The sequence below is a fragment of the Tachypleus tridentatus genome, chromosome 12 (assembly GCF_004210375.1).
Source record: "Tachypleus tridentatus isolate NWPU-2018 chromosome 12, ASM421037v1, whole genome shotgun sequence".
NCBI classification, from domain to species: Eukaryota; Metazoa; Arthropoda; class Merostomata; order Xiphosura; family Limulidae; genus Tachypleus; species Tachypleus tridentatus.
In genome coordinates this window covers 122,513,115-122,530,346 of record NC_134836.1, presented here as the reverse complement: position 1 = coordinate 122,530,346, position 17,232 = coordinate 122,513,115, and the positions used below count along the sequence as shown (strand labels likewise).

The 17,232-nt window shown below is 29.9% G+C and overlaps 1 protein-coding gene across 18 annotated transcripts in view; it reads left to right on the top strand.

The window, feature by feature from the left end:
- The window catches only part of LOC143234563 (papilin-like), a 196,160-nt gene that overhangs the window by 166,251 nt on the left and 12,677 nt on the right, over positions 1 to 17,232 (top strand). For 10 of the 18 annotated variants that reach the window (XM_076472010.1, XM_076472020.1, XM_076472016.1 and 7 more), the window contains 12 exons: positions 670 to 849; positions 2,018 to 2,182; positions 3,614 to 3,793; positions 4,955 to 5,134; positions 6,303 to 6,467; positions 7,902 to 8,081; positions 9,243 to 9,422; positions 10,591 to 10,755; positions 12,185 to 12,364; positions 13,526 to 13,705; positions 14,874 to 15,038; positions 16,475 to 16,654. In XM_076472010.1, coding sequence (XP_076328125.1) covers positions 670 to 849; positions 2,018 to 2,182; positions 3,614 to 3,793; positions 4,955 to 5,134; positions 6,303 to 6,467; positions 7,902 to 8,081; positions 9,243 to 9,422; positions 10,591 to 10,755; positions 12,185 to 12,364; positions 13,526 to 13,705; positions 14,874 to 15,038; positions 16,475 to 16,654 — 2,100 coding nt within the window. The remainder of the gene's footprint in view (positions 1 to 669; positions 850 to 2,017; positions 2,183 to 3,613; positions 3,794 to 4,954; positions 5,135 to 6,302; positions 6,468 to 7,901; positions 8,082 to 9,242; positions 9,423 to 10,590; positions 10,756 to 12,184; positions 12,365 to 13,525; positions 13,706 to 14,873; positions 15,039 to 16,474; positions 16,655 to 17,232) is intronic. The other 8 variants (XM_076472015.1, XM_076472014.1, XM_076472013.1 and 5 more) reach the window with 8 other exon arrangements.

The window sequence follows — 17,232 nt, the reverse complement described above, 5'->3', positions numbered from 1 at the left end:
AGCAGAGTTTCCTGTTTTATTATGTTTGTTCCTTCTCTGATGTGTTGAGAACGTTTAGCTTCAGTAGTGAACATACTGAACAGAAGTACTGAATATGTAAGGTTTGTTTCTGCGTTGAATCGAGTGATATTCATATAAGTTTCATAATGGTTACGACGTCGGTCAACTTGATTAGTCTATAGGCGAAAGTTTCTAATTGTCAAGGGAATTTTTGACTTGGTTTTTATTTTGTGTAAGATCTAGGCTCTTAGTTACACAGACTGACGTCTGAGTTACAAAAATATGAGTGTTACAGTATTGAAACTATCATCAATAGTTTATATTGTAATTCCTAACTGTTTGTTATGTCTTCCATTTGCGTTGCAATTCTTGTGATGAATGAAATTTTTATGAGACATATTTATATTAACAAGATCATTGTCAATGATTAATTTTTCATTTCTTACTTTACTTCACATTTAATTTAATTTTTTAGTTTATTTTCACGCCAATGATTTCGATTTTATTTTTATTTTCCTCAAATGGTATTTGCTATTTTTCTTTCACAACTGCTTCTATTCTTGCTACTTAAGTGTTTGCTTTCCCTTAAGTTATGAGGAAACAAAACTTGAAAGATGTATACTTGTAGGATGTTATCCAGGTTAAACCATTGTTAATTAACCCATTTAGATATATGTCAGTTGCCAAGAGAACACGGACCCTGTCATGAATCCATACAGCGGTATCATTACAGTCCTAGCCACCAAAGTTGTGTATCTTTCATATATGGTGGATGTGGAGGAAACGCTAACAATTTCGAAACACGTGAGGAATGTGAGACTAGATGTGGAAGAGCGAATCCTAACACTGGTATAGTGTTATGTTTTGAATTATGAATTGTACAAAAAATATTTAAATTAAAGTATCCTCTTCTTATATATTTGTCGTCAATACTAACTGACTGGTAAATCATCGTTCTTTCATTCTTGTATTATCATCTTATTCCTTACTTTGATCCAGTGTTTGGTACAGTTTTCGCTGTGCAAATCAACGTAAATTTTGGTTTACTATTCTGAGAGTGGTGTTTTGATGAACAAGTCGATCTTCGTCTGTAATATGTGAACAAAATAATCTTTAAAATAAAAACATGATTTTAGTTTGACAGTTACTAATTGGAAAACCTTAGTCTGAGATATATGTACTTTAGCCATTATAGATATTAAAACCGGTTTTTACCGTATAAATTCTACACACCCATTGGTGACCCACTGAGGACTGGAAATACAAAAACAGAAAATGTGAAATAACACAATACATCTATTAAATATAATAACGAATTCTACTAATAAAATTGATCATAAAGAGCAGAGTTTCCTGTTTTATTATGTTTGTTCCTTCTCTGATGTGTTGAGAACGTTTAGCTTGAGTAGTGAACAATACTGAACAGAAGAACTGTACGAAGTTAGTGCTGAATATGTAAGGTTTGTTTCTGCGTTGAATCGCGTGATATTCATATAAATTTCATAATGGTTACGACGTCGGTCAACTTGATTAGTCTATAGGCAACAGTTTCTAATTGTCAAGGGAATTTTTGACTCGGTTATCATTATGAGTATGATCTTGGCTTTTAGGTACTTTAGACTGACTCTAAGTTGCAAGAAGAGAGGTGTTACACTATTGAAACTATCGGCAATAGTTTCTATTGTAATTCTTATCTGTTTGTTAAGTCTTTCTTATATATAAGAATTCTTGTGAGAGATGAAATTTTTACGAGACATATATTCTGTCAATAAATTCAATCCCTGGCTCAATTTTGATAAGCTATTTTAATTCACATTGAATTTAATTTTTAGTTTATTTTCACGTCAATGATTTCAATTTTATTTTTATTTTTTACAATTGTATTTTCTATTTTTACTTGACAACTGTTTATATTCTTGTAATTTAAGTGTTTTCTCTCGATTAAGTTATGAGGAAACAAAACTTTAAAGATGTAGGATGTTATCCAGATTATACTATTGTTAATTAAACCATTTAGACATCTGTCTGATGCCAGGAGAACATGGACCTTGTAGTGAGTACTTACAGCGATATCATTACAGTCAACTCCACCAAAGTTGTGTGTCTTTCATATATGGTGGATGTGGAGGAAATGCCAACAATTTCGAAAGTCGTGAAGAATGTGAAGCTAGATGTGTGAGAGGTAATCCTCAGATCTATACTGAACATCGTTTTGTTGGTAAATTATTAGAAATAGGTTAATAATAAAATGTGTAAAATTAGCATAAGATATGAGGGCTTTAATAATTCGTTTACTTTTAAAGGATCTATTTCTGATATCTTTCTTATTTGTTTCCCAAGTTCTGTCCATTGTGTACTAAAAGATTTTAATATTTTTAATAACAATATAATTATTTTCTCAATAATTTATGCTATAGTATTAAGTACTTTTAATGAGGTACTTCTTAATGTATTGGGCATCCTATCGGAAACACACATTTTACATTAATTTCTAGTAGTGAACCACATTTTAAATTTTGAATATTTTTTGTTTCTGTATCGTATTTTATATTTCTCAGACTTTCATTTATAATTTATATTTAACTGAACTGTTTCTTTCACAGATTTTCAAACACTTGGTTTTATATTTTGTTGTTCATTTATTTTATACTTCACTGACGTATCTGAAATACATACACTTCCACTCTTGTAAATAAGTTTAATTGATTTTCCTCATTACATATGTAGAATTTGATAGGATATTTTGTTGGTCTAAAACTATGCATTTTTACGACATTAATTTGTAACCTAGGAAAGAAAATGAAAATTGTTTATTAAATAGAATTTTTCAAAATTTATATTTAAAAAGCTTAATATTTTACCTATGTTTAATAATCATAATACTATAATTTTAGTTAACTCTAATTAATATTTTGTAAACTCTAAGATAAATTTCAATAATATTGCAAGATACAATGAATTGTCTAAAACATTGGAATACTGTAATTCTGATATGCGTTTAAAAATCTACATTTATGAAGTAGAGGTAAGATCAAATCATCTGAAGAATTTTTACATCATCAGAAGAGTTAAGGCTTTAATTAGTATTTGGGATTTTTATGGTTTGAGTTTCCTTCATTTGGAATTTAGATTATTCAAATTTTTATGCATAGTGTACATGGTAGTTAAAACTAGTTTCTAGAGTCGTTAAATTATTTTGCACTCTCCTGACGGATAAAGCTTTAATAAGCGGCATATTGGGAGGTAAATTCATTTTCTGTCTCCAGTGGCACCGCGGTATTTCTGCCGTCTCGCACATATAGAAATCGAGTTTGGATACTAGTGGTGGGCAGAACAGAGATACCTTATTGTGTACCTTTGTGCACAATACTAACAAAAATATTCATTTCAGTTGTTTAATTTCCTATATGTTATTTTATGAAAAAATTAATTTAACTCTATAGATTATTTTGATTTAAATTTTACCTTTTTAAGAACATTATTCTTTCATTTGTGTTTTACAGCTTTTTTCAATCTTTCTACTTATATATTTGCTGTCATTAATTTAACGATGAAGCATATTTTGTAGGATAAGTTATTTCGAAATTAAGCTGTTGTTACCTAATACATTTAGACATCTGTCAGTTGCCAAGAGAACACGGACCTTGTCGTGAATCCATACAGCGGTATCATTACAGTCCTAGCCATCAAAGTTGTGTATCTTTTATATATGGTGGATGTGGAGGAAACGCCAACAATTTCGAAACTCGAGAGAAATGTGAGACCAGATGTGGAGGAGGGAATCCTAACATTGGTATTGTGTTACGTTTTGAAATATGAATTGTACACAATATTTTTGAATTAAAATATCCTCTTCTTGTGTATTTGTCGTCTATACTAACTGATTGGTAAATCATCGTTGTTTCATTCTTGTATTATAATTTTATTTCTTACTTTGATCCAGTGTTTGGTACAATTTCCGCTGTACAAATCAACGCAAATTTTGGTTTACTATTTTGAGAGTGTTTTTTTTGATGAACAAGTCGATCTTCGTATATATTTTGTGAACAAAATAATCTTTAAAATAAAAACAAGATTTTTGCTTGTCAGTTATTAAGTGGAAAACCCTAGTCTGAGATATATGTACTTTAGCCATTATAGATATCAAAACCGGTTTTTACCGTAGAAATTCTACACACCCATTGGTGACCCTCTGAGGTCTGAAAATAGAAAACAGAAAATGTGAAATAACACAATACATCTATTAAATATCATAACGAATTATACTATAAAAGTGATGATAAAGAGCAGAGTTTCCTGTTTTATTATGTTTGTTCCTTCTCTGATGTGTTGAGAACGTTTAGCTTCAGTAGTGAACATACTGAACAGAAGTACTGAATATGTAAGGTTTGTTTCTGCGTTGAATCGAGTGATATTCATATAAGTTTCATAATGGTTACGACGTCGGTCAACTTGATTAGTCTATAGGCGAAAGTTTCTAATTGTCAAGGGAATTTTTGACTTGGTTTTTATTTTGTGTAAGATCTAGGCTCTTAGTTACACAGACTGACGTCTGAGTTACAAAAATATGAGTGTTACAGTATTGAAACTATCATCAATAGTTTATATTGTAATTCCTAACTGTTTGTTATGTCTTCCATTTGCGTTGCAATTCTTGTGATGAATGAAATTTTTATGAGACATATTTATATTAACAAGATCATTGTCAATGATTAATTTTTCATTTCTTACTTTACTTCACATTTAATTTAATTTTTTAGTTTATTTTCACGCCAATGATTTCGATTTTATTTTTATTTTCCTCAAATGGTATTTGCTATTTTTCTTTCACAACTGCTTCTATTCTTGCTACTTAAGTGTTTGCTTTCCCTTAAGTTATGAGGAAACAAAACTTGAAAGATGTATACTTGTAGGATGTTATCCAGGTTAAACCATTGTTAATTAACCCATTTAGATATATGTCAGTTGCCAAGAGAACACGGACCCTGTCATGAATCCATACAGCGGTATCATTACAGTCCTAGCCACCAAAGTTGTGTATCTTTCATATATGGTGGATGTGGAGGAAACGCTAACAATTTCGAAACACGTGAGGAATGTGAGACTAGATGTGGAAGAGCGAATCCTAACACTGGTATAGTGTTATGTTTTGAATTATGAATTGTACAAAAAATATTTAAATTAAAGTATCCTCTTCTTATATATTTGTCGTCAATACTAACTGACTGGTAAATCATCGTTCTTTCATTCTTGTATTATCATCTTATTCCTTACTTTGATCCAGTGTTTGGTACAGTTTTCGCTGTGCAAATCAACGTAAATTTTGGTTTACTATTCTGAGAGTGGTGTTTTGATGAACAAGTCGATCTTCGTCTGTAATATGTGAACAAAATAATCTTTAAAATAAAAACATGATTTTAGTTTGACAGTTACTAATTGGAAAACCTTAGTCTGAGATATATGTACTTTAGCCATTATAGATATTAAAACCGGTTTTTACCGTATAAATTCTACACACCCATTGGTGACCCACTGAGGACTGGAAATACAAAAACAGAAAATGTGAAATAACACAATACATCTATTAAATATAATAACGAATTCTACTAATAAAATTGATCATAAAGAGCAGAGTTTCCTGTTTTATTATGTTTGTTCCTTCTCTGATGTGTTGAGAACGTTTAGCTTGAGTAGTGAACAATACTGAACAGAAGAACTGTACGAAGTTAGTGCTGAATATGTAAGGTTTGTTTCTGCGTTGAATCGCGTGATATTCATATAAATTTCATAATGGTTACGACGTCGGTCAACTTGATTAGTCTATAGGCAACAGTTTCTAATTGTCAAGGGAATTTTTGACTCGGTTATCATTATGAGTATGATCTTGGCTTTTAGGTACTTTAGACTGACTCTAAGTTGCAAGAAGAGAGGTGTTACACTATTGAAACTATCGGCAATAGTTTCTATTGTAATTCTTATCTGTTTGTTAAGTCTTTCTTATATATAAGAATTCTTGTGAGAGATGAAATTTTTACGAGACATATATTCTGTCAATAAATTCAATCCCTGGCTCAATTTTGATAAGCTATTTTAATTCACATTGAATTTAATTTTTAGTTTATTTTCACGTCAATGATTTCAATTTTATTTTTATTTTTTACAATTGTATTTTCTATTTTTACTTGACAACTGTTTATATTCTTGTAATTTAAGTGTTTTCTCTCGATTAAGTTATGAGGAAACAAAACTTTAAAGATGTAGGATGTTATCCAGATTATACTATTGTTAATTAAACCATTTAGACATCTGTCTGATGCCAGGAGAACATGGACCTTGTAGTGAGTACTTACAGCGATATCATTACAGTCAACTCCACCAAAGTTGTGTGTCTTTCATATATGGTGGATGTGGAGGAAATGCCAACAATTTCGAAAGTCGTGAAGAATGTGAAGCTAGATGTGTGAGAGGTAATCCTCAGATCTATACTGAACATCGTTTTGTTGGTAAATTATTAGAAATAGGTTAATAATAAAAATGTGTAAAATTAGCATAAGATATGAGGGCTTTAATAATTCGTTTACTTTTAAAGGATCTATTTCTGATATCTTTCTTATTTGTTTCCCAAGTTCTGTCCATTGTGTACTAAAAGATTTTAATATTTTTAATAACAATATAATTATTTTCTCAATAATTTATGCTATAGTATTAAGTACTTTTAATGAGGTACTTCTTAATGTATTGGGCATCCTATCGGAAACACACTTTTTTACATTAATTTCTAGTAGTGAACCACATTTTAAATTTTGAATATTTTTTGTTTCTGTGTCGTATTTTATATTTCTCAGACTTTCATTTATAATTTATATTTAACTGAACTGTTTCTTTCACAGATTTTCAAACACTTGGTTTTTATATTTTGTTGTTCATTTATTTTATACTTCACTGACGTATCTGAAATACATACACTTCCACTCTTGTAAATAAGTTTAATTGATTTTCCTCATTACATATGTAGAATTTGATAGGATATTTTGTTGGTCTAAAACTATGCATTTTTTACGACATTAATTTGTAACCTAGGAAAGAAAATGAAAATTGTTTATTAAATAGAATTTTTCAAAATTTATATTTAAAAGCTTAATATTTTACCTATGTTTAATAATCATAATACTATAATTTTAGTTAACTCTAATTAATATTTTGTAAACTCTAAGATAAATTTCAATAATATTGCAAGATACAATGAATTGTCTAAAACATTGGAATACTGTAATTCTGATATGCGTTTAAAAATCTACATTTATGAAGTAGAGGTAAGATCAAATCATCTGAAGAATTTTTACATCATCAGAAGAGTTAAGGCTTTAATTAGTATTTGGGATTTTTATGGTTTGAGTTTCCTTCATTTGGAATTTAGATTATTCAAATTTTTATGCATAGTGTACATGGTAGTTAAAACTAGTTTCTAGAGTCGTTAAATTATTTTGCACTCTCCTGACGGATAAAGCTTTAATAAGCGGCATATTGGGAGGTAAATTCATTTTCTGTCTCCAGTGGCACCGCGGTATTTCTGCCGTCTCGCACATATAGAAATCGAGTTTGGATACTAGTGGTGGGCAGAACAGAGATACCTTATTGTGTACCTTTGTGCACAATACTAACAAAAATATTCATTTCAGTTGTTTAATTTCCTATATGTTATTTTATGAAAAAATTAATTTAACTCTATAGATTATTTTGATTTAAATTTTACCTTTTTAAGAACATTATTCTTTCATTTGTGTTTTACAGCTTTTTTCAATCTTTCTACTTATATATTTGCTGTCATTAATTTAACGATGAAGCATATTTTGTAGGATAAGTTATTTCGAAATTAAGCTGTTGTTACCTAATACATTTAGACATCTGTCAGTTGCCAAGAGAACACGGACCTTGTCGTGAATCCATACAGCGGTATCATTACAGTCCTAGCCATCAAAGTTGTGTATCTTTTATATATGGTGGATGTGGAGGAAACGCCAACAATTTCGAAACTCGAGAGAAATGTGAGACCAGATGTGGAGGAGGGAATCCTAACATTGGTATTGTGTTACGTTTTGAAATATGAATTGTACACAATATTTTTGAATTAAAATATCCTCTTCTTGTGTATTTGTCGTCTATACTAACTGATTGGTAAATCATCGTTGTTTCATTCTTGTATTATAATTTTATTTCTTACTTTGATCCAGTGTTTGGTACAATTTCCGCTGTACAAATCAACGCAAATTTTGGTTTACTATTTTGAGAGTGTTTTTTTTGATGAACAAGTCGATCTTCGTATATATTTTGTGAACAAAATAATCTTTAAAATAAAAACAAGATTTTTGCTTGTCAGTTATTAAGTGGAAAACCCTAGTCTGAGATATATGTACTTTAGCCATTATAGATATCAAAACCGGTTTTTACCGTAGAAATTCTACACACCCATTGGTGACCCTCTGAGGTCTGAAAATAGAAAACAGAAAATGTGAAATAACACAATACATCTATTAAATATCATAACGAATTATACTATAAAAGTGATGATAAAGAGCAGAGTTTCCTGTTTTATTATGTTTGTTCCTTCTCTGATGTGTTGAGAACGTTTAGCTTCAGTAGTGAACATACTGAACAGAAGTACTGAATATGTAAGGTTTGTTTCTGCGTTGAATCGAGTGATATTCATATAAGTTTCATAATGGTTACGACGTCGGTCAACTTGATTAGTCTATAGGCGAAAGTTTCTAATTGTCAAGGGAATTTTTGACTTGGTTTTTATTTTGTGTAAGATCTAGGCTCTTAGTTACACAGACTGACGTCTGAGTTACAAAAATATGAGTGTTACAGTATTGAAACTATCATCAATAGTTTATATTGTAATTCCTAACTGTTTGTTATGTCTTCCATTTGCGTTGCAATTCTTGTGATGAATGAAATTTTTATGAGACATATTTATATTAACAAGATCATTGTCAATGATTAATTTTTCATTTCTTACTTTACTTCACATTTAATTTAATTTTTTAGTTTATTTTCACGCCAATGATTTCGATTTTATTTTTATTTTCCTCAAATGGTATTTGCTATTTTTCTTTCACAACTGCTTCTATTCTTGCTACTTAAGTGTTTGCTTTCCCTTAAGTTATGAGGAAACAAAACTTGAAAGATGTATACTTGTAGGATGTTATCCAGGTTAAACCATTGTTAATTAACCCATTTAGATATATGTCAGTTGCCAAGAGAACACGGACCCTGTCATGAATCCATACAGCGGTATCATTACAGTCCTAGCCACCAAAGTTGTGTATCTTTCATATATGGTGGATGTGGAGGAAACGCTAACAATTTCGAAACACGTGAGGAATGTGAGACTAGATGTGGAAGAGCGAATCCTAACACTGGTATAGTGTTATGTTTTGAATTATGAATTGTACAAAAAATATTTAAATTAAAGTATCCTCTTCTTATATATTTGTCGTCAATACTAACTGACTGGTAAATCATCGTTCTTTCATTCTTGTATTATCATCTTATTCCTTACTTTGATCCAGTGTTTGGTACAGTTTTCGCTGTGCAAATCAACGTAAATTTTGGTTTACTATTCTGAGAGTGGTGTTTTGATGAACAAGTCGATCTTCGTCTGTAATATGTGAACAAAATAATCTTTAAAATAAAAACATGATTTTAGTTTGACAGTTACTAATTGGAAAACCTTAGTCTGAGATATATGTACTTTAGCCATTATAGATATTAAAACCGGTTTTTACCGTATAAATTCTACACACCCATTGGTGACCCACTGAGGACTGGAAATACAAAAACAGAAAATGTGAAATAACACAATACATCTATTAAATATAATAACGAATTCTACTAATAAAATTGATCATAAAGAGCAGAGTTTCCTGTTTTATTATGTTTGTTCCTTCTCTGATGTGTTGAGAACGTTTAGCTTGAGTAGTGAACAATACTGAACAGAAGAACTGTACGAAGTTAGTGCTGAATATGTAAGGTTTGTTTCTGCGTTGAATCGCGTGATATTCATATAAATTTCATAATGGTTACGACGTCGGTCAACTTGATTAGTCTATAGGCAACAGTTTCTAATTGTCAAGGGAATTTTTGACTCGGTTATCATTATGAGTATGATCTTGGCTTTTAGGTACTTTAGACTGACTCTAAGTTGCAAGAAGAGAGGTGTTACACTATTGAAACTATCGGCAATAGTTTCTATTGTAATTCTTATCTGTTTGTTAAGTCTTTCTTATATATAAGAATTCTTGTGAGAGATGAAATTTTTACGAGACATATATTCTGTCAATAAATTCAATCCCTGGCTCAATTTTGATAAGCTATTTTAATTCACATTGAATTTAATTTTTAGTTTATTTTCACGTCAATGATTTCAATTTTATTTTTATTTTTTACAATTGTATTTTCTATTTTTACTTGACAACTGTTTATATTCTTGTAATTTAAGAGTTTTCTCTCGATTAAGTTATGAGGAAACAAAACTTTAAAGATGTAGGATGTTATCCAGATTATACTATTGTTAATTAAACCATTTAGACATCTGTCTGATGCCAGGAGAACATGGACCTTGTAGTGAGTACTTACAGCGATATCATTACAGTCAACTCCACCAAAGTTGTGTGTCTTTCATATATGGTGGATGTGGAGGAAATGCCAACAATTTCGAAAGTCGTGAAGAATGTGAAGCTAGATGTGTGAGAGGTAATCCTCAGATCTATACTGAACATCGTTTTGTTGGTAAATTATTAGAAATAGGTTAATAATAAAAATGTGTAAAATTAGCATAAGATATGAGGGCTTTAATAATTCGTTTACTTTTAAAGGATCTATTTCTGATATCTTTCTTATTTGTTTTCCAAGTTCTGTCCATTGTGTACTAAAAGATTTTAATATTTTTAATAACAATATAATTATTTTCTCAATAATTTATGCTATAGTATTAAGTACTTTTAATGAGGTACTTCTTAATGTATTGGGCATCCTATCGGAAACACACTTTTTACATTAATTTCTAGTAGTGAACCACATTTTAAATTTTGAATATTTTTTGTTTCTGTATCGTATTTTATATTTCTCAGACTTTCATTTATAATTTATATTTAACTGAACTGTTTCTTTCACAGATTTTCAAACACTTGGTTTTATATTTTGTTGTTCATTTATTTTATACTTCACTGACGTATCTGAAATACATACACTTCCACTCTTGTAAATAAGTTTAATTGATTTTCCTCATTACATATGTAGAATTTGATAGGATATTTTGTTGGTCTAAAACTATGCATTTTTACGACATTAATTTGTAACCTAGGAAAGAAAATGAAAATGGTTTATTAAATAGAATTTTTCAAAATTTATATTTAAAAAGATTAATATTTTACCTATGTTTAATAATCATAATACTATAATTTTAGTTAACTCTAATTAATATTTTGTAAACTCTAAGATAAATTTCAATAATATTGCAAGATACAATGAATTGTCTAAAACATTGGAATACTGTAATTCTGATATGCGTTTAAAAATCTACATTTATGAAGTAGAGGTAAGATCAAATCATCTGAAGAATTTTACATCATCAGAAGAGTTAAGGCTTTAATTAGTATTTGGGATTTTATGGTTTGAGTTTCCTTCATTTGGAATTTAGATTATTCAAATTTTATGCATAGTGTACATGGTAGTTAAAACTAGTTTCTAGAGTCGTTAAATTATTTTGCACTCTCCTGACGGATAAAGCTTTAATAAGCGGCATATTGGGAGGTAAATTCATTTTCTGTCTCCAGTGGCACCGCGGTATTTCTGCCGTCTCGCACATATAGAAATCGAGTTTGGATACTAGTGGTGGGCAGAACAGAGATACCTTATTGTGTACCTTTGTGCACAATACTAACAAAAATATTCATTTCAGTTGTTTAATTTCCTATATGTTATTTTATGAAAAAATTAATTTAACTCTATAGATTATTTTGATTTAAATTTTACCTTTTTAAGAACATTATTCTTTCATTTGTGTTTTACAGCTTTTTTCAATCTTTCTACTTATATATTTGCTGTCATTAATTTAACGATGAAGCATATTTTGTAGGATAAGTTATTTCGAAATTAAGCTGTTGTTACCTAATACATTTAGACATCTGTCAGTTGCCAAGAGAACACGGACCTTGTCGTGAATCCATACAGCGGTATCATTACAGTCCTAGCCATCAAAGTTGTGTATCTTTTATATATGGTGGATGTGGAGGAAACGCCAACAATTTCGAAACTCGAGAGAAATGTGAGACCAGATGTGGAGGAGGGAATCCTAACATTGGTATTGTGTTACGTTTTGAAATATGAATTGTACACAATATTTTTGAATTAAAATATCCTCTTCTTGTGTATTTGTCGTCTATACTAACTGATTGGTAAATCATCGTTGTTTCATTCTTGTATTATAATTTTATTTCTTACTTTGATCCAGTGTTTGGTACAATTTCCGCTGTACAAATCAACGCAAATTTTGGTTTACTATTTTGAGAGTGTTTTTTTTGATGAACAAGTCGATCTTCGTATATATTTTGTGAACAAAATAATCTTTAAAATAAAAACAAGATTTTTGCTTGTCAGTTATTAAGTGGAAAACCCTAGTCTGAGATATATGTACTTTAGCCATTATAGATATCAAAACCGGTTTTTACCGTAGAAATTCTACACACCCATTGGTGACCCTCTGAGGTCTGAAAATAGAAAACAGAAAATGTGAAATAACACAATACATCTATTAAATATCATAACGAATTATACTATAAAAGTGATGATAAAGAGCAGAGTTTCCTGTTTTATTATGTTTGTTCCTTCTCTGATGTGTTGAGAACGTTTAGCTTCAGTAGTGAACATACTGAACAGAAGTACTGAATATGTAAGGTTTGTTTCTGCGTTGAATCGAGTGATATTCATATAAGTTTCATAATGGTTACGACGTCGGTCAACTTGATTAGTCTATAGGCGAAAGTTTCTAATTGTCAAGGGAATTTTTGACTTGGTTTTTATTTTGTGTAAGATCTAGGCTCTTAGTTACACAGACTGACGTCTGAGTTACAAAAATATGAGTGTTACAGTATTGAAACTATCATCAATAGTTTATATTGTAATTCCTAACTGTTTGTTATGTCTTCCATTTGCGTTGAAATTCTTGTGATGAATGAAATTTTTATGAGACATATTTATATTAACAAGATCATTGTCAATGATTAATTTTTCATTTCTTACTTTACTTCACATTTAATTTAATTTTTTAGTTTATTTTCACGCCAATGATTTCGATTTTATTTTTATTTTCCTCAAATGGTATTTGCTATTTTTCTTTCACAACTGCTTCTATTCTTGCTACTTAAGTGTTTGCTTTCCCTTAAGTTATGAGGAAACAAAACTTGAAAGATGTATACTTGTAGGATGTTATCCAGGTTAAACCATTGTTAATTAACCCATTTAGATATATGTCAGTTGCCAAGAGAACACGGACCCTGTCATGAATCCATACAGCGGTATCATTACAGTCCTAGCCACCAAAGTTGTGTATCTTTCATATATGGTGGATGTGGAGGAAACGCTAACAATTTCGAAACACGTGAGGAATGTGAGACTAGATGTGGAAGAGCGAATCCTAACACTGGTATAGTGTTATGTTTTGAATTATGAATTGTACAAAAAATATTTAAATTAAAGTATCCTCTTCTTATATATTTGTCGTCAATACTAACTGACTGGTAAATCATCGTTCTTTCATTCTTGTATTATCATCTTATTCCTTACTTTGATCCAGTGTTTGGTACAGTTTTCGCTGTGCAAATCAACGTAAATTTTGGTTTACTATTCTGAGAGTGGTGTTTTGATGAACAAGTCGATCTTCGTCTGTAATATGTGAACAAAATAATCTTTAAAATAAAAACATGATTTTAGTTTGACAGTTACTAATTGGAAAACCTTAGTCTGAGATATATGTACTTTAGCCATTATAGATATTAAAACCGGTTTTTACCGTATAAATTCTACACACCCATTGGTGACCCACTGAGGACTGGAAATACAAAAACAGAAAATGTGAAATAACACAATACATCTATTAAATATAATAACGAATTCTACTAATAAAATTGATCATAAAGAGCAGAGTTTCCTGTTTTATTATGTTTGTTCCTTCTCTGATGTGTTGAGAACGTTTAGCTTGAGTAGTGAACAATACTGAACAGAAGAACTGTACGAAGTTAGTGCTGAATATGTAAGGTTTGTTTCTGCGTTGAATCGCGTGATATTCATATAAATTTCATAATGGTTACGACGTCGGTCAACTTGATTAGTCTATAGGCAACAGTTTCTAATTGTCAAGGGAATTTTTGACTCGGTTATCATTATGAGTATGATCTTGGCTTTTAGGTACTTTAGACTGACTCTAAGTTGCAAGAAGAGAGGTGTTACACTATTGAAACTATCGGCAATAGTTTCTATTGTAATTCTTATCTGTTTGTTAAGTCTTTCTTATATATAAGAATTCTTGTGAGAGATGAAATTTTTACGAGACATATATTCTGTCAATAAATTCAATCCCTGGCTCAATTTTGATAAGCTATTTTAATTCACATTGAATTTAATTTTTAGTTTATTTTCACGTCAATGATTTCAATTTTATTTTTATTTTTTACAATTGTATTTTCTATTTTTACTTGACAACTGTTTATATTCTTGTAATTTAAGTGTTTTCTCTCGATTAAGTTATGAGGAAACAAAACTTTAAAGATGTAGGATGTTATCCAGATTATACTATTGTTAATTAAACCATTTAGACATCTGTCTGATGCCAGGAGAACATGGACCTTGTAGTGAGTACTTACAGCGATATCATTACAGTCAACTCCACCAAAGTTGTGTGTCTTTCATATATGGTGGATGTGGAGGAAATGCCAACAATTTCGAAAGTCGTGAAGAATGTGAAGCTAGATGTGTGAGAGGTAATCCTCAGATCTATACTGAACATCGTTTTGTTGGTAAATTATTAGAAATAGGTTAATAATAAAAATGTGTAAAATTAGCATAAGATATGAGGGCTTTAATAATTCGTTTACTTTTAAAGGATCTATTTCTGATATCTTTCTTATTTGTTTCCCAAGTTCTGTCCATTGTGTACTAAAAGATTTTAATATTTTTAATAACAATATAATTATTTTCTCAATAATTTATGCTATAGTATTAAGTAATTTTAATGAGGTACTTCTTAATGTATTGGGCATCCTATCGGAAACACACTTTTTACATTAATTTCTAGTAGTGAACCACATTTTAAATTTTGAATATTTTTTGTTTCTGTGTCGTATTTTATATTTCTCAGACTTTCATTTATAATTTATATTTAACTGAACTGTTTCTTTCACAGATTTTCAAACACTTGGTTTTTATATTTTGTTGTTCATTTATTTTATACTTCACTGACGTATCTGAAATACATACACTTCCACTCTTGTAAATAAGTTTAATTGATTTTCCTCATTACATATGTAGAATTTAATAGGATATTTTGTTGGTCTAAAACTATGCATTTTTACGACATTAATTTGTAACCTAGGAAAGAAAATGAAAATTGTTTATTAAATAGAATTTTTCAAAATTTATATTTAAAAAAGATTAATATTTTACCTATGTTTAATAATCATAATACTATAATTTTAGTTAACTCTAATTAATATTTTGTAAACTCTAAGATATATTTCAATAATATTGCAAGATACAATGAATTGTCTAAAACATTGGAATACTGTAATTGTGATATGCGTTTAAAAAATCTACATTTATGAAGTAGAGGTAAGATCAAATCATCTGAAGAATTTTTACATCATCAGAAGAGTTAAGGCTTTAATTAGTATTTGGGATTTTTATGGTTTGAGTTTCCTTCATTTGGAATTTAGATTATTCAAATTTTTATGCATAGTGTACATGGTAGTTAAAACTAGTTTCTAGAGTCGTTAAATTATTTTGCACTCTCCTGACGGATAAAGCTTTAATAAGCGGCATATTGGGAGGTAAATTCATTTTCTGTCTCCAGTGGCACCGCGGTATTTCTGCCGTCTCGCACATATAGAAATCGAGTTTGGATACTAGTGGTGGGCAGAACAGAGATACCTTATTGTGTACCTTTGTGCACAATACTAACAAAAAATATTCATTTCAGTTGTTTAATTTCCTATATGTTATTTTATGAAAAAATTAATTTAACTCTATAGATTATTTTGATTTAAATTTTACCTTTTTAAGAACATTATTCTTTCATTTGTGTTTTACAGCTTTTTTCAATCTTTCTACTTATATATTTGCTGTCATTAATTTAACGATGAAGCATATTTTGTAGGATAAGTTATTTCGAAATTAAGCTGTTGTTACCTAATACATTTAGACATCTGTCAGTTGCCAAGAGAACACGGACCTTGTCGTGAATCCATACAGCGGTATCATTACAGTCCTAGCCATCAAAGTTGTGTATCTTTTATATATGGTGGATGTGGAGGAAACGCCAACAATTTCGAAACTCGAGAGAAATGTGAGACCAGATGTGGAGGAGGGAATCCTAACATTGGTATTGTGTTACGTTTTGAAATATGAATTGTACACAATATTTTTGAATTAAAATATCCTCTTCTTGTGTATTTGTCGTCTATACTAACTGATTGGTAAATCATCGTTGTTTCATTCTTGTATTATAATTTTATTTCTTACTTTGATCCAGTGTTTGGTACAATTTCCGCTGTACAAATCAACGCAAATTTTGGTTTACTATTTTGAGAGTGTTTTTTTGATGAACAAGTCGATCTTCGTATATAATATGTGAACAAAATAATCTTTAAAATAAAAACAAGATTTTTGCTTGTCAGTTATTAAGTGGAAAACCCTAGTCTGAGATATATGTACTTTAGCCATTATAGATATCAAAACCGGTTTTTACCGTAGAAATTCTACACACCCATTGGTGACCCCATGAGGTCTGGAAATACAAAAACAGAAAATGTGAAATAACACAATACATCTATTAAATATAATAACGAATTATACTAATAAAAGTGATGATAAAGAGCAGAGTTTCCTGTTTTTTTATGTTTGTTCCTTCTCTGATGTGTTGAGAACGTTTAGCTTCAGTAGTGAATATACTGAACAGAA